The sequence below is a fragment of the Dromiciops gliroides genome, chromosome 1 (genome assembly GCF_019393635.1).
Source record: "Dromiciops gliroides isolate mDroGli1 chromosome 1, mDroGli1.pri, whole genome shotgun sequence".
Lineage (NCBI taxonomy): Eukaryota > Metazoa > Chordata > Mammalia > Microbiotheria > Microbiotheriidae > Dromiciops > Dromiciops gliroides.
In genome coordinates, this window is record NC_057861.1 from 98,894,897 (window position 1) to 98,913,739 (window position 18,843).

The 18,843-nt window shown below is 37.6% G+C and overlaps 1 protein-coding gene across 5 annotated transcripts in view; it reads right to left on the reverse strand.

Annotated features, from left to right (window-relative positions):
* Positions 1–18,843, reverse strand: part of EFR3A (EFR3 homolog A) — a 150,983-nt gene that overhangs the window by 80,543 nt on the left and 51,597 nt on the right. For all 5 annotated transcript variants that reach the window (XM_043967149.1, XM_043967157.1, XM_043967141.1 and 2 more), the window contains 2 exons: positions 17,920–18,047; positions 10,905–11,055 (listed from right to left, as the gene is read on the reverse strand). In XM_043967149.1, coding sequence (XP_043823084.1) covers positions 10,905–11,055; positions 17,920–18,026 — 258 coding nt within the window. In that variant the 5' untranslated portion in view covers positions 18,027–18,047. The remainder of the gene's footprint in view (positions 1–10,904; positions 11,056–17,919; positions 18,048–18,843) is intronic.

The window sequence follows — 18,843 nt, forward strand, 5'->3', positions numbered from 1 at the left end:
GATTCAGGAGGACCTGAGTTCAAATCCAGCCTCGACACCTGACACTTACTAGCTGTGTGACCTTGGGTAAGTCACTTAACCCTCATTACCCTGCCCCCCCCCAAAAAAAAAAGATGCTATGGGTAATGGGGGCAACTATGTGGTACAGTGGATAAATCACTGGCCCTGGATTCAGGAAGATCTAACTTCAAATCTGGCCTCAGACACTTGACATTTACTAGCTGTGTGACCCTGCAAGTCACTTAACCCTCACTGCCCTGAAAAAAAAAAAAATAGAAAACATAAGAGCAATTATGTTTTTTCCCATCTGAGTTTATGTCATAAAATAATCCGCACTCTGATACTTACTACTTGTGTGACCTATGGCAAGTAACAAAACTCTATGGGCCTCAGTTTTTTATCCTGAAAATGAGAGCTGGCTCCAAAGCAATAGTCTCTAATATCCCTTGCAGCTATAAACTTATGATCCTACAGTAACAGCAACATTGTACAATGATGATCAGCTAAGAATGACTTAGTCATTCTCAACAATGCAAAGATCTGAGATATTTCCAAGGGCTTATAATGAAAAATGCTATCCATCTCCAGAGAAAGCACTGGAGGAGAGTCACAGCATGACTAATATAGAAATATGGTTTTCACAACTGCACATGTACAACCTGTGCTAAATTGCTTGCCTTCTCAATTCGGAACTCAGTTTTAAGAAACAAATGTTTTAAAATTTTTTATGTGCAATTGGGTGAAAATAATATATTAAAAAGAAAAAGAAAATTAAACTTATGTTCCTATGAATAACTGTCATTCATACAGCACTGTATAGTTTGAAAAAAACTCAAAATGCTATCTCATTTGATCCTCAAAATAACCCTGTGAAAAAAAATATTACAGGTATTACTGGTCTATTATACAAATAAGGAAATTGAAGCTAATTAAGTATCAAAGGCCAAATTTGAACCCAGGTCTTCATGAGTCTATCTCTAGCCCCCTTTCCAATATACCATGCTATCTCTCTTCAGATTGTCAATAGCAGTCAAGAAAACAGTGAATTTAGAAATTCTGTAAAAAAAATTTTACACTGTCTGAATACTTCCATTTACTTCAATGCCTCTAACTCTGCTTTGCAATCAACAAAAGTTATTGCAAAAGGAATATAATAAGTATAGCTATTAAAGGAATAAAAGATAAAATGAGCCTGACCTTCAAAAAACTCCATTAAAAGATAATTTTTATTCACTAATACCAGTCATCAATCAAAACACAAGAATTTGTCCCTTCCATAAAAATGAATCATACTTCCAGTAAATATCAGTAAAAAATGCTTAATATCCAGTTTTTATATCACAATTTATTGAATAAAATTAAGTTTAATCAATTAAGTAGAGCATTATTTTGGTCCCTGATTTGCTGTGATTAAAGAAATGGAATAGAGTAAATTCCTTTTTCTAACTAGAAATTACTTTTCATTTTTTTGTATACGAATGAGATGCAAAAAGTTGAATTTAAGTGCTTAGAAGTCTGAAACTGCTTCATTTTTGTCTTTTTATTGCTATCATCAAGTAAAGGGCATTGAATTGAACTGAATTGACATCCACTATTCTGGTCTGGTACAAAAAGATGGGAATGTTTATTGTTCTCTTGACACTTGGCATTGTCCATTTTTCCCACTTAAAACACATCTTCAAAGTTATAATTAAAACAAAAAGGAAAGTAGAACATCCTTGACAACTAACTTGTAAGGAGCATCTACAATGGGCCAAGCACTGGGTAAGGCACTAGAGATATGAAACAGTGAAACAATCATTACTTTCTAAGAACTTGTATTCTCTCAGAAAGACAACATGTACAAACAGAAATATACAGAATTAAACATTAGATAGTCAGGGAATCATATAAAAGGACCCACATGTACAAAAATATTTATAACTGCTCTTTTTGTGGTGGCAAGGAATTGGAAATTGAGGGGATGCCCATCAACTGGGGGGGGAATGGCTGAATAAGTTGTGGTATATGAATGTAATGGAATATCTTAAGAAACGATGGGCAGGTGGATTTCAGAGAAATCTGGAAGGACTTGCATGAACTGATGCTGAGTGAGAAAAGCAGAACCAGAACATTGTACATAGTATCAACAACATTGCGTGTTGATCAACTGTGATAGACTTGACTCCAAGATAGTTCCAAAGGACTCGATGGAAAATGCTCTCCAAATCGAGAACAAAAGATCTATGGAATCTAAATGCAGATTGAACCATACTATTTCTATTTTTTTTTTTGTTTTTCTTTTTTGAGGTTTTTCCTTTTTGCTCTGATTCTTCTTTCATAGCATGACTAATGCAGAAATATGTTTAATGTGATTGTACATATATAACCTATATCAGATTGCTTGCTGTCTTGGGGAGGGGTAAAGGAGGAGAGGGAGGGAAAAAATTTGAAACTAGAAATCTTATAAAAACAAATGTTGAAAACTATCTCTGCATGTAACTGGAAAACAACAAAATACTTTTATGGAAAAAAAACAGCAGCAATAAAAATTTAAAAATAAGATAGTCAGGGAAAGGGAGCACTAACAATTGAAAATATCAGGAAAGCTTTCATGTAGAAGGTGGTGCTTCAGCTGTATCTTAAAGAAAATGAGGGATTCTATGCAGCAGAAGCAATAAGGGAGGGCATAGTGGCAGCCAGTACAAAGGAATGGACACAAGAGATGGAGTGACAGGTAAGGAACAGAAAGAAGGCTAGTGTAACTGGACTGCAGGAAAGTAGTTAAAAATATAATGAAGCTGGAAAGACAGACTGGAGTCTCATTGTGAAGAGCATTAAAAGCCAAACAAGTTTATTCTAGAGAAAAAAGGGAACCACTGGAATTTATCAAGTAGCAATGTAATATGGCTTTTCATTTTAAGAAAAACTCCAACTGCTATGTGAAGGATGAATTGGAGTGGTAAGAGTCTTTAAGCAGGGAAACCAATCAAGAAACCAATGCAATAATACAAATGAAAGGTGATTAGGACCTCAACTCCAGTGGTGACTATCTAAGAAGAGAGGAGCTGATAGAAGATTTGTAGGCAGAAATGGCAAAACCCATCAACTGACTGAATATGTGAATAGAATGAAGATGTAAAGAAGGATAACATCAAAGGTTCATTTCTGAGAGACCAGAAAAATGGTAGTACATTCAAGAACATAAAAAGGAAAAAAGTAGAAGAGTAGGTTTGGGGTTTGTTATGCACAGGAAAGTAAATTTAAAAGCATATGTAATTTAAAGAGAAAAAGCAAAGAACAAATGAAATTATATGTTGAGAAATTATAAAGAATAGGTTTGGCCCCAAAGAAAAGATACCAGAAGACATATCGCCCTTATCTTTGCAAAGATTTAGGGGGCAGTGCATAGGGGGTGGGGCCAAGATGGCAGAGGAAAGGCTTTGACTCCCCCAAACTCCCAATAAACCCATCCACTGACTCCAAAATATGCCATAAGACAACTCCTGGAACAGCCTAACCCACATAAGAACAAACTGAGACTATTTTCCAGCCAAAGAGAGCAACTGGGATCACCTGATCGGGCTTAAAGAAGAGCTAAGTGTGTGATCTGGACCCAGCCTGGAACAGATCATGCCTCCAAGATCTCAGAGTCTTTGGCACCAGTGGCTTATTCTGAGCCTCAGCTCATGGACCGATGAAGGGATTCGGCAGTTGGCTGCAGTAAAGTGGCTGCAATCTCTGCTGGAGTTGGGGCAAAGAGCCCAGGTTCTGAACTAGTGGGCCAAATCAAGTGGTGGTGGCTTAGTGGGGTAGAGCCACAAGCACACCAAACTTCTAACCAGAGAGAATCAGATTTCAGTCAGACATCTGCTCCTAGGTTGAGATGACTAGGCAAAGAAAGAAGTAGACTATAGAAGCTTGGCAGGGGGGGGGGGGGGGCCCGGCAAAGTGGACCAGAATACACCTTAAGAAGAAGATAATAACAAAGTCAAAGCTCCAACATCCAAAGTTTCCAAGAAAAATATGAATTGATCTCAGGCCATGGAAGCACTCAAAAGGGACTTTGAAGAGAAAGTAGGAGAGACAGAAGAAAGATTTAGAGAGATGGAGGAAAGAATAGAAAGATAAATGAGAACAATGCAGGAAAGTCATGAGAAAAAAGACAACAGCTTGAAAAGCCAAATGGAAAAGGAGATAGAAAAGCTCTCTGAAGAAAATAATTGCCTAAGAATTAGGACTGAACAAATGGAAGCTAATGAATTTATGAGAAACCAAGACACAGTAAAGCAAATCCAAATTAATAAAAAGAATAGAGGGCAATATGAAATATCTCCTTGGAAAACCAGCTGACGTGGAAAATAGATCCAGGAGAAATAATTTGAAAATCACTGGGCTACCTGAAAACCATGACCAAAATAAGAGTTTAGACAGCATCTTCAAAAAGACTGTTAGGGAAAATTGCCCTGATAGTCTATTAGCAGAAGGTAAAATAGAAATTGAAAGAATCCACCAATCACCTCCTGAAAGAGATCCCAAAAGGAAAACCTCCAGGAATATTATAGCCAAATTCCAAAGCTCCCAGGTAAAGGAGAAAATATTGCAAGCAGCTAGAAAAAAGGAATTCAAATACTGTGGAGCTACGATTAGGATAAAACAAGATCTAGCAGCATCTATATTAAAGGACCAGAGGGCATGGAATATGATATTCTGGAGGGCAAAGGAACTGGGACTACAGCGAAAAATCATGTACCCAGCATAACTGAGTATAATCTTTCAGAGGAAAAAATAGGACTTCAATGAAAAAGAGAACTTTCAGGCATTTGTGATGAAAAGACCTGAACTGAATACAAAATTTGACTTTCAAATAAAAGACCCTAAGAAGCATAAAAAGCTAAACAGCAAAAAGAAAATCATGAGGGATATTAAAAGATTAAACTGTTTACATTCCTACATGGGAAGATAATACTTCTAACTTATAAGATCTTTCTCAGTAATTAGGGCAGCTGAAAGGAATATACTTAGACACAAGGCACAGGTGTGAATTGAATATGAAAGGATAATATCTGCAAAGCATTTATTTTTTATTTACCCTTGTTTTTTGTGGGGCAGGCAGTGTGGGATGGCTTATGTCTGGGGCTGGATATGGGCTTAGGGCCTCCTGAATCCAGGGCCAGTGCTCTATCCACTGTGCCACCTGCCCCAAGTACTTCTCTTTATGAAGTCAAGGAGAGTATGGAGACAATTTTTTTTTTTTATCTGAGTTCTATGAGGAACTTATGGGGGCGGGGGCGGGAAATAAAGAATGGAAGAAGCTTCTTTCTCGCTAGAATTCAAATAACATGAGAAAACATTATAAAAAGAATTTTAGGAATATTTTGTGAAATGCTGGAAGATTACACTAAATTTGGTTATATTATTTTATTTGATAGCTGAAGAGAAGATACAAAAAAGAATTATCAACTTATTTCCTCAAAAACTGAATTTAACTCATAGTGAAGAGAAATATGAAGATTTCTTGAGATATTTTAAGCAATATCTGGAGTGAACTGATTTAATAAATTATATTTCCTGGAAGGAAATCATGTGCCATTATAGTCAGGGTTAGAGGTTCCTCTGGCTGTGATCTTCCTTATAACTTAAACATTGTCAATTATTTCTTTGTTTTATTACTGATTAATTTTTAAATAAATCGATTAATAAATTATAAAAAAAAAATCTTTGTTTGAAGGGATGGCTCTTTGGGGGGGAGGAGGAATATAGCAGTAAATAATATGCCATGTTTTTAAAAATACCAACCAAAATTTTTTCTTTTCTAAAAAGAGATAAATAAGCTTCCAGGAATAGAGTGACAGTCCCAACTTATTCTACCCTGGTCAGATTTTATCTAAAGGATTCTGGTCAGTTCTGGACACTACATTTTAGTTAAGACAGTGGTAAGTCACAGAGTACCCAAAAAAGAATAAGAATATGGTAAAGGGCCTCAGAGTCATAATATACTGCTGGATGAATGAACTGAACTGGAGATGGGAGTGGATGGCATGACTTGCTTTCAGTCCTCCAGATTCAAGGTTATTCATTACATTTAATCAGAATTCTGAATTCTTTTAAAAGTTCTTTTTCTTTATAATAGCAGTGTCACTGTATAAAATGTTTTTACTGAACTGCTAAATCTGATGGCCATTTCTCAGCTTTTTTCCCTCTTCAGCCATTAAATTATCAATCACTCCCTTCTTGTGAATATATACTTCACCCATACACTGTTACTTTCTTCGGTGAGTTGATGAGCATTTATTAAATACCTACTATTTGCCAGGTACTACTAAGCACTGGGAATATAAAGAAAGTCTCTGACCTCTAGGAGCTCACATTTGAATGCAGAAGAAAACATAAAAACTGTGTTTGAACAAAGTACATACAGGACAAATAAGAAGTAATCAACAAAGGGAAGGCCTAGAATTAAAGGGATTCAGGTAGCATATGGAATTTTAACTGGGACTTGAGGAAGCTTGGAAAGCCAGGATGCAGAGATGAGAAGGAAGAGTGTTCTAGGCATGGAGGACAGCCAAAGAAAAGGTCCAGAACAGAGAAATGAATTATCGTGTTTAGGGAATTGTAAAACTGTTCAGGTCAGTGTTACTAGATCAAAGAGTATGTGGGGCAAAGAAACAAAGCAAAAAAAAAAAAAAAAGAGAGAGTATGTAAGGTGTAAGAACACTGGGAGGGGCTGAGTAGTAGGGAATCATTATGAAGGACTTTGAGGCCAAACAGAGGATATCTTTATCTTGAAGGTGATAGGAAGCCAAGCCAATGGAATTTATTGAAAAGAGGATAACGGGGTAGCTAGCTGATGTAGTGGATAAAGCACTGGCCCTGGATTCAGGAGGACCTGAGTTCAAATCTGGCTTCAGACACTTGATACTTACTAGCTATGTGACCCTGAGCAAGTCACTTAACCCCCCCCCATTGCCCCACAAAAAAAAAAAAAAGAAAAGAAAAAAGAAAAGATAAGAGGATAACATGGTAAGATACTTTGCCAACTGAATCGAGAATTAACTAGAGAAGGAGATATCTGCAGGCCTATCAGCATACTATTTCTACAATGTAATTATGAGGTGACAAGAGCCCTATAACAAAATGTTGGCAGTGTCAGAGGAGAAAAGGAGATATATTCAAAAGATGTTGCAAAGAGGAAATCAACAGGTCTTGGCAACAGATTGGATATGGCGGGGTGGAGAAGAGATAATGAAAGTCAAGAATGACTCCTAGACTGCAAACCTGAAGGACTGGAATGATGGTGCTACCCTCTACAGTGACAGGAAAGTTTAGAAGTGAAGAAGGTTTAAGAGGAAAGATAATGAGTTAAAGATGGCTAGCTGGCATAGTGGATAGAGTGCTGGGCCTGGAGTAAAGATCTCAGTGCAAATCAGCCTCAAACATTTACTAAACATGTGAACCTGGGAAAGTCACTTAACTGTCTTTTTGATTTCCTCAACTATAAAATAGAGATAAAAATAGCACCTACCTGCCAGGGTAGTCATGAAGACCAAAGCACTTAGCATCTTGCCTGGAACACGGCAGACATTATATATACTAGTTAGTTCTAGGCATGTTGAATTTAACTGTCTATGAAAAATTCAGTTCGAGATGTCTGAGAGGCATTTGGAGATGCAAGACTGAAGGTCAGCCAGGAAATTCAGGCAAGATAGGTAGATTTAAATATGATCAACACAGAGATAGTAATTAAATCTGTGGGAGCTAATGAGATCATCAACTGAAGTACTATAGAGGGAGAAGAAAAGATTCAGGACATAGCTCCTGTGAGACACTCAAAGCCAATGAGTGGACATGATCTGAGAGAAGAAGAAATGGGAGATTGAGAATGAACAATTACAGAGAGGATGAGAAGCAGGAGAAGGTGATGTCCTGACAACCTAGGGAGAAGAGTATATCAAGGAAAAAGGGTAATCATTAGTGTCAAAGGCTGAAGAGAGATGGAGGATAAGGACTGAGAAAAAAACACTGGGCTTGGCAACTAAGAGATCATTAATAACTTTGGAGAGAGCAATTTGGATGAATAAGATCGGAAGCTGGATTGTAGACAATTAAGAATGAGAGAAAAGAAAGTGGAGGCACCAATTGTAGACAGTCTTCTCAAAGAGTTTAGCCACAAAAGGCAGAAGAGATATGGGATGATAGTGTAGCTAGAGGATCAAGTGAAGGATGGAAGAAATATAGGCATAGCTATAGAGTAATGTAGTAGCCAAGAGACAGGAAGAGATTGAAGAAAAGAGAGAATGCAAATGATAGAGAAGGCGATGGAACAGGATGGAACAGGATCACTAGTACAAGTAAAGGAGTCTGTCTTGACAAGAAGTAGGACCATCTTTTCATGTTAGACAGAATAAGGAGGAGATTGTACCATAAGGCATCTGAGTGATATAAGATGAAGAGAGAAGGAGTTCATACTGAATGGCTTCAATTTTTTCTGTAAAATATGAAACAAGGTTCTCAGCTGATAAGACAGAGCTAAGAGGAGCCATGGGAGGTTTAAGGAGGGATGAAAATGTTTTGAAGAGTTGATGTGAAGAGTGGGATAGTGAGTTGAAAAGGGAGGTATAAAAGTACTGCTTAGCAGCAGAGAAGGCCAAGCTGAGGTTCTGTAAAATAAATCTGTAGCGGATCAGTCAGAATAGTTGCATCACTTTCTCCACTTTCATTCAGAAGCATGTGCAAAGGAACAAAGACAATGGACAGATGGAAGGATCCTATGTGAAAAGTAACTCAAGAGAAGGGAACAATGTAGAGTTGAGCTGGTTCACCAAGGGATTAAGATGAGGAAAAGAGGTAAGAATGGCTAGTACAGGAGTGATAGCCTGGAAGATAACAGAGGGGCTGAGGGACTAAAGGTCACAGTGTGGACAAAGAGCAAGGTTTGGGGCAGCTAGGTGGCACAGTGGATAGAGCAGTGGTCCTGGAGTCAGGAGGACCTGAGTTCAAATCCGGTCTCAGACACTTAACACTTACTAGCTGTGTGACCCTGGGCAGGTCACTTAACCCCAATTGCCTCACTAAAAAAAAAGCAAGGTTAGATAAGGGGTGACAGAGGGAGAGGCAGATAATTAATAAATTATGATCAGATAAGGAGATTTCAGATTTCTTGAATATGGAGGTGGTATGCTTATGTAAATTTATAGTAAAATCAAGGGTACAAGTCATCTTTGTTTGTGCTAAAGTAGGGTAGAAGAGTAGGTCATGGAAGTGAATAGGCTGAGGAAATGAGAGATTAGGGTACTTGAGGGAATATCATTATGGATGTTGAAGTCTCCTAGTATGAGTACAGTAGTAGGAAGGGGAGCATTTTAGAGGTCTTTAGACAACTACTATCATGATTTAGATTGGGTAGAAGATATGGATTATATAGACCAGACCTCAAAGGAGGAGCAAGAATTGAGTGGTAAGGGGAGAATTTGGAACTGGGAGCAGGGAGCAAGGAGTATTCCAATTTCACCACTCCCCCAGGAAGCCAAGGAAAATGAGTAAAAGCACAGCCAATACCATAAAATGGCCAGGAAAAGTTGTCACATCAGGAGGGAGCCATGTTTTGGGGTAGCCAGAAAATGGAAGGAGTAGAAAAGGAAAAGATTTAATTATCATGAAAGCAAGTTTGTTACCTCTGGAGCAGATATTCCAAAGGGCACAATGGAAGTAGTGGGTAGTATTCAGTTGAGACTTTAGGGTGGGTGGGTTGAGGGGGATGGAAATAAAGTATCTGGTGGGGGGGATGGGCAAGGGGATGAGCAGATATGAGTTATGTTAGTAATGGAGTGAAAGGTGTCTCTTTTCTTCCTAGTGGATACTGGAGATGAGAGGAGACAGCACAGTATGGAGGAGCTGTGAGAAGGCATGGGCGTCAGATGGAAAGCCCCACATCTCCACTCCTCTTACTTCCAGAGGCTGGAGATCAAGCAGAAGACAGCATAGCAAGAGATGAGCACTTCCCCACTCTGATTGGAAATGGAAGCCATGCCCACACCGCCTCTCCTCACTTTGTCCTTCTGGAGGCTGATGCAGCAAGAAATAGCAGTTGTTCCTGTGACTCTGAACCTGCCTGTCTCCTTATCAACTTCCTTTGTACCAGCTTTACCACGTCTGGGAGGCATTTGCTCCTCAACCTTGTTTCTCAGTATCCTTTGCTGCTATCAAGGGTACAGCTCAGTCAGTGCTTCAAATATGAAGTCATTCCTGATTCTCCCAGGTAATTATATATAAATCCTCTTTCAAATTACATTGTGCATAGTGTTTGGCCCTATAAAAACGTCTCTGCTCCTAAGCAATAAAATGTAAATGCTATGAAAAACTGGGACTGTTTCACCTTTGTCTTTGGATCCTTAGTGACTTGCTTAGTTTTTTCAAGACAAGAGATGCTTACTAAATGCTTATTTATGGATTTTTCCAGTTAAAGCTGAGTGGCCTTATATCTATGTATGAAGATTTCCAGCTTTGATACCTTTAATTCCATGTATATATTATTACCCAGAGGTATGATACAGGAAGAGGAAGATGATGAGTATGAAATCAGAGAAGTTAAAAAAAAAAAGAATGAAAGCACATGTGGAAGATGAAAATAGTAGACAAAGCCAAACAGAAATAAATATAATCACCAGAAGAGAAGATGGCAGACATAAAGACAGACTCAACACGTTCAGTCTACAAATTCATATATTTCAGTAACAGGAAACAGACACAGGTAATGAGAAATAATTCTAAAGAACTGTTTGATTCCTATGCTCCTTTTTAACATTTTATTTTAATTGTTTTTAAATAGTTTAGCTATCTCATACCTCCTTTGCCTGGTAAGGCAGTATATTAGAAAAAGATGACACCCTCATAATCAGTGTAACATAATGGCTCTCTTTACTCACAGAATTAGTTCCAAGAACTTGTAGTTTTGGTTCTCCAGACTCCAGCAGCTTTGCTACCATATGCAGGAAGCTTTCTACAAATGGCTTGATGCTTTGAGAATGGCAAGCCATTAGCAACTGGTCCAAGGCCTCCATGGCAATTAAAACATACCTAAGTATAAAGCAAAAGGGAACATAATATATCTCCAGTTAAATCTAATAAAAGGGCTTATCATTCATAGTATTAAAATAGCTTTTTTAAATAGGCAAACAGAAAGAAACAATTCACAATTTAAGTGAAGTTATCAGATAAACATGAACCTGAGTCTCTCAAAGAGGAAGCTAAACCTCATACAAAGGAACTATAGCTAAGGGATTTCAAAAAAGGTTATTATAGATTTTACTCCTACCTCCACTCACCAGCAGCCTTTCCAATCTGAAAATATTTCTGTCCTGAAGTCCACTCTTCTGATTGGCTAGTACTTACTTCTAATTACATGAATAGACTAGGCTATGTTCACTTCACTCCCAGATCCACTTATTCTCCAGATTTTTCTATCCCCTTGCCATCACCCCTGGTGCCTCCCACTACGCTAGACACACACACACACACACACACACACACACACACACACACACACACACACACACACACACTCGCTCGCTCGCTCGCTCACTCACACTCTTCTGGCTCCCTTTTATGAGTTTTTTTTTTTCTCATCGGTATATAAGCTCCTTGAAAGTAGAGACTGGGGGGGGGGGGGCAGCTAGGTGGCACAGTGATAAAGCACTAGTCCTGGATTCAGGAGGACCTGAGTTCAAATCCAACCTCTGATACTTGACACTTACTAGCTTTGTAACTCTGGGCAAGTCACTTAACCCTCATTGCCACACAAAACAAAAACAAAAACAAACAACAACAAAAGTAGAGACTATCTTTCTTGAAAGCTTATATTTGTATCCCTAAGTGTTTTTCTGTTTGTTTGTTTGTTTTTGTGGGACAATAGGGCCTAAGTGACTTGCCCAGGGTCACATAGCTAGTAAGTATCAAGTGTCTGAGGCCGGATTTGAACTCAGGTACTCCTGAATCCAGGGCCGGTGCTTTATCCACTTCGCCACCTAGCTGCCCTATCCCTAAGTGTTTTTCCCAGTGCCTGTCACATGTCTTCATAAATGCTCTATATGCAGAAGGTGATGTTAAAACTGACTCTTGATTCTAAGGTTTTCTAAGAAGTGGAAGAGAGGAGGAAGGACATACCAACCATGGGGGATGACAAGTGGAAAGGGCCAATAATGATGGACAATGAAGTGTCATGAATGAGCAACAGCAAGTCAGTCAGTAGGTCTGGTTCCTGAGTATTTGGAGGGAATAATGTGTAAGAAAACCAGGAAGGGGGAGCTACATGGCACAGCAGATAAAGCACCAGGAGGTCCTGAGTTCAAATCTGGCCTCAGACACTAAATACTAGCTGTGTGACCCTGGGCTAGTCACTTAACCCTCACTGTCCTGCTGTGATAAAATAATGGGATTTAGCAAATACTCAAAGACCCTCCTGGAGATTAATCTAAACTGAATGAATCAAGTGAGAGTGATTGACTGCTGATTAGCCTACTTCAAAGTTAACTAGATTGTAATCACACCTGGCTAGCCCTTAAGTAGGTATTGTTCTCAGAAGCTAGACTGTGAACTTAACTTGAGAACACCTTCAAGTTCAGAGAACCAATGGATTTGGAGGACGACAACCAATCAGCTTGAAGCAGTATGTAAGGACTGGCTCTGTTCCAGTCCTATAAAAAGCTTCCGCAATCAGTTTGCTAGGATGAGTTCCTGATTGAAGCAGGCTTGTGGTGGAGGACTTGAAGAAGAACCAGACCAGGCTGGAACTCTAGGCTAGATAGACTTTTTCTTAACTTTCTGAACTCCATATGAATACCTGTATACTTTAATAAATGTTTAATGTCCAAAGACTGGTGCTGAAGCTTCTAATTTAAGTCGACCACAATTTAGATTTTAAACATCACACTGCAAAAAACAAAACAAACAAACAAACAAAAAACTAGAATGATAGGTTGTAAAGAATGTTAATACCAGTTGTTTTTAATAGAGATAACAGGGAGAAACTGGAGTTTAATTAATAGGTAATTAATGAAAGGAAGGGAATGACACATTAAGTCCAATATTTTAGGAAAATCACTGTCAGTGAGTGAAGGATGGGTAAGTGTGGGGAGAGACTTGAAGCAAGAAAACCAATAAGGAAGCTAATGCAAATAGCTCTGGAGACAGGTATTAAAGGGATTGAAATAGAGTGGTGGCTATGTGACTGGAAAACAGGAGATATATACAAGAGATGCTACAGAGAGGGGAAATTACAAGACATGGCAACTAAATAGACATATGGAGTTAGTGAAAATGAGGAATCAAAGATGGAAACAAAGGTCTATATACTAAAATATCCATAGCAGCACTCTTTGTGGGATGAAAGAACTGGAAATAAATTGGGTCCTGACTGGAGACTAGCTGAAAAAATATTAAACAAAAATAACAATATTGTTGTTCAGTCATTTCAGTCTTGTCTAACTGTTCTTATTTGGTTTGGGGGTTTTTGGCAAAGATACTGGAGCAGTTTGCCATTTCCTTCTCCCTCTCATTTTACAGATGAGGAAACTGAAGAAAACATGGTTAAGTGACTTGCCCAAGGTCACAAAACTAGTAAGTGTCTGAGGCCAGATTTTAACTCAAGAAGACTTCAGGCCTGACTCTCTATCCACCATGCCACCTAGCTGCCCAATATTATTAAGTAGTAAAATTGCAGATAAGAACATTTCATTGGAACATGGAAGGGCTCTATGAACATGTACAACAATAAGCAAAACTAAGAAAATGATACAATGACTATAGCAGTATAAATGAAACAGTCCCTAAAAGGAAACCAAATGCCAAGTAATAGAAAAATCAGTAAAGGTACTAGACATCATATAATGAAACATATTTCCTCCTCCCTCATCACAGAGTGTTCAACATAATATTGTATACAATGTCAGACAAAGTCACTATCAGATGTTTTTGCTTAATTGTTTTTCTTTGTCACAAGAGAAAGCACAATCTGGAAGTGTTTAAATAACTATGATGTAGACAAAAGGCATCCAAAAAAAAATAGATTACTTTTCATCTTAGTCACAAAGAATCCACAGAGAAACACCTGGAATGTTTTTTGTTGTTGCCTTCTGTACAATATTGTGAATCACTGTCCACAGCTTTTCAGGCCCTTTATCTACCAAATCTAATTCCTTAAATCTATTCATCACTTTCACTTCATATTTATAAGGGATGCTATTTTAGGTCATACCTATATGGTTTGATAATTTTCTCTACTTTCTCCAATTTAAGTCTGATGAGGCTTTAGTAATAACTGAGGAAAGAAGGGAAGCAAAAGGGAAAGGAGAAAGGGAAAAATACACCTAAGCGAATGCAGAATTCCAGGGAATAGTGAGAAGAGATGAGATTTTCTTAAATAATCAATTCAAAGAAAAAGCAAAAAAACCCAAAACAATGGAATGACAAAGTCAACAGTTCTCTTCAAGAAAATGAGAGATATCAAGGGAGCATTTCATGCAAAAACGGGCATGTTATAAGACAAAAATAGTAGAGACTTAGCATAAGTAGAAGAAATTAAGAAGTGGCAAGACTATACAGAAGAACTATACAAGAAGACCTTAACATCACCCATAACAATGATCCAAAGCCAGACATCCAGAAGACAAGAATGAAGTCAAGTGGCCCTTAGGAAGCACTGCTTACAATAAGGCTAGTGGAGGTGAAGGAGTTCTAGCTGAATTATTTAAAATCCTAAAAGATGATGCTGTTAAAAGTACTACACTCAATATTCAAGCAAATTTAGATAACCCAACAATAGTGGCCACTGGATTGGAAAAGATCAGTTTACGTTATGATCCTAAATTAGGGCAATGCCAAACAATGTTCAAATTACCAAACAATTGTGCTCATTTCACATGCCAGCAAGGTTATGCTTAAAACTCTGCAAGCTAGGCTTTAGCAATATGTGAACCAAGAATCACTGGAAGAGCAGGCTAGTTTTCAAAGAGGCAGGGGAACTAGAGATCAAATAGCCAATATTCACTGGATTATGGAGAAAGCAAGGGAGCTCCAGAAAAAAACATATATTTCTGCTTCACTGACTACACCTTTCTCTTGTGAATCACTACAAAATGTGGCAAGACCTCTAAGTGATGGGAATACCAGATCATCTTACTTTTCTCCTAAAGAGACCAGTGTGGGTCAAGAAGCAACAGTTAGAACCAAACATGAAACAACTTATTGGCTTAAGATTGGAAATGGAGTACAACATACAGTGTTGCCTGTGAAATGCCAGGCTGGATGAATTAAAAGCTCGATTCAAAGTTTCCAGGAAAAATATCAGCAGTCTTAGATAGTCAGATGATACCACTCTTAAGGCAAAAAGTAAAGAAGAATTGAGAAGCCTCTCTGGATGAGGGTGAAAAAGGAGAGCAAAAAGTAAAACCTGCAGAGGGCAACTGTAGCCATGAAATTAGATGTTTGCTCCTTGGAAGGAAGACTATGGCAAATCTAGACAGCCTACTAAAAAGCAGAGCCATCATCTTGATGACGAAGGTCCATATAGGCAAAGCTATGTTTTTTTCCAGTAACAATGCACGGTTGTAAGAGCTGGACTTATAAGGAAGCCACATGCTGCAAAACTGTGGTACTGGAGAAGACTTTTGAGAGTCCCTTGGACAGCAAGGAGATCAAAACAGTCAATACTTAAAGAAATTAATTCAGAGTATTCTTTAGAAGGTCAAATACTGAAGCTGAAGTTTAAATACTTTGGTCACATACTAAAAAGACAAGGCTCACTGAAAAAGACCCTGATGTTGGAAAAGATTGAAGACAAAAGGAGAAGGGGAAGGGAGAGGATGAGATGCACAAATAGTGTCAAAGGAGCAACAAACATAGGCTTGGAAAGACTTTGGGAGACAGTGGAGAATAGAAGGGCCTGTCATGCTATTGGTGCCTGGGGTCACAAAGAGTCAGAAAAAATGAACAACAGCAACAGATAACTAGATGGATGGATGGATGGATGAATGGATGAGAGAATGAGTGAATGAATGGATTAATTGATCAATTAATTAATGAATGAAATAGCTTGGTCCATATAAAATCTTTCAGAAAGTTAAAAAAGTTAAAGTGTGTTTGCAAAGAAGACTAAAATACTATATCTACTAAGTGAATATAATGAATTTATAAACTAAGGTACACATGAAAAAGATTAATTACCAAGTACAAGGGAAAAAATATAAAAACAAAATTAAAAATAAACACAACCTTACTAGGAGTAATATGTGCTATTTTTTAAAAAGATTTTATTTCATTTTTTCAAAATCAAAAGAAGGGGAAGCTAGGTGGCACAGTGGATAGAGCACCGGCCCTGGAGTCAGGAGTACCTGAGTTCAAATCCGGCTTCAGACACTTAACACTTACTAGCTGTGTGACCCTGGGAAAGTCACTTAACCCCAATTGCCTCACTTAAAAAAAAAATCAAAAGAAGACAATTTATTTCTAAAATTAAATTCCAGAAAGGCGTACAAGTGAGGCAAAACTAACCTGCCTATATCAATCCTTAACATCTCTGAACTTCAGGTTCCTCATCTGTTAAGAGGAGACTGGACTAGATAACTTATAAGTTCCCTTCTAGATTTAAAGTATAACTGCGTGACATACGCCCACCATGAAAAACTGAGTGACTATACAAATACAATATATATAAGCAATGTAATAAATCTCATAGACACCTGGTACACTAGTAAAATTTGTAAAAGCAGGAGGCTAGGAGCCAAAACTGCTATGCTTCAAATTCCTTTTCTTCTATTATGCCTGACAAGCTAGAAGATTCAGTCAAATTCAATTCCTATTTAGAATTTAAGGCCCACACCATGCTCCCAAACTATCTTTCTAGTCTCATTATACATTAATCCCCTTTCCTACAGTCTATGGTCTAGCTACACTGGCTTTCTTACTGCTCTTCAAATAAAAAAATATTCTGATCTCTATGCACCTACACTGACTTTCCCCAAGGCCTTGGAATGTGTTTCCTTCCCTTCACATCATCCCCTGATCCCTTTGGGACAACTCCAACAAATTACCTTTTACCTTCAAGCTTCTTAGTCTAGGATCTTTAGGGTCCATGGAAAGATTTCAGGGGCTCTGTTCCATGAATTTGAATGGGAAAAAAAATACCTCTTTATTTTCACAAACTGAAATTTGGCATTTCCTTCCATTATGAATGTAAGAAATAAACTACTGTAGTATTAGCAGTACTCATGATTATGTAACCAATAGAAATCACAGATATTTCTCAAGCACATTAAAGTTGTTGCATATATCTCAAAATATCATTCTATGAAAATTAGAGCTATCCAAAATAGAATGGTTTCCTCTCCATTAGAAATCTTAAAGCAAAGAGCTAATAACCACTTATAAAGTATGCTTAAGAAGTTAATCTTTTTTTCAAGTACATAAGATCCTTTTTCAAGATCAAATGCCACCTCCTATAGGAACCCTCTCCTAACCCACTCAAGTTAATAACACAGTTTGCTAATTACTTAGGGGACAGCTTTGAACAAATTTCACACATTATTGGGTGCACGTTACATCTCAAAAATGGAATGAAGCTCCTTGAAACAAAAACAGTTGTTTCTGTCTTTGTACCCAGAACCTAGTATGATGCTTTTGCACACAGAGGATGCTCAGTAAATATCTGGGGAATCTGCACTGTGCTGCAGACACACTGTTATATTTACAATTAAAAGGCTTGAAAACCCCCTCCATCTATAACCAATTAATGCTAACTTTATTAGATAATTTAGAAATGAAAAGGGGTAAAAAAAACCATAAAACATAAACCAAAAAAAATAATAATAAATGAAAAGGGGTAAAATTCTTTACATCAAGAAAATGAATTTATCTTAAATACTTAGATGCTGAGAATGATTTTCTTACCCAGACCGGTGTCTGACAACATCTCTGCTCAGTCTGTCAGCCAGGTAAGAACCAATTCGATCTAGTTTCTCTGGGGCAGATACAGCATAAAAGGTCAGTTTCTCCATATCGGCTTTAACAAGACCATCCTAAACATGAGACAAAAAGTTAACTTAATTTTTTTTTTAATTTAAACACGTTATTTTAAATGCTGTAGTCTTAAATTGGGATTAATTTAACTATTACTGCCTTAATGCCAATTACAGTTTAGAAACACCTAAGTGCTTCAAAGTGAAGAAATGACTCATTTAAATACAGTAGAACTTGAAGTCATGGGGCATGAGTTCAAATTCCAGCACAACTATTTACTACTTCTTTGACAAGTCACTTAACCTCTCTGGGACCCAGTTTTCTTCTCTAATAAAGGAAAGGGGGTAGAGTAGAAGGGTCTCTAAGATCCCTTCCAGCTCTAAATCAATAATCCTATAAAGATTTAAATATTCAAAAAATTAGCATTGATGAGGTATCTTATATGCCAGGCATGGTGCTAAACAAAGGAGATCAAAAGGCAAAAGCTACTTTTTGCCCTCAAAGAGTTTATAGTCTAATATAAACTACTAAACAAAATAATCAAATTATGATTTTAAAACATATATAGTAAATTAATTGATATTTTCTGGGATTCTGACATAGACAATTTATAAAAACCAGATAAATAAAAAGTTTTCTTGTTAAAAAGATGGGAAAACAGAATTTCAATTGTTTCTAAAATGCATTATTCTACCTTTGTGTCTTAAAGTATACTAGGAAGATTGAATCTTTCTTTTGTTTCTTTCATGTGAACTACCTCTCCCCAGACCATCTCTCCCCTTCTCCCTCCCTCAGTCTATTCCTCCTATACCTCAACCCTATTTTAAAGATGTCATCATGGGTTAGTTAGGTGGC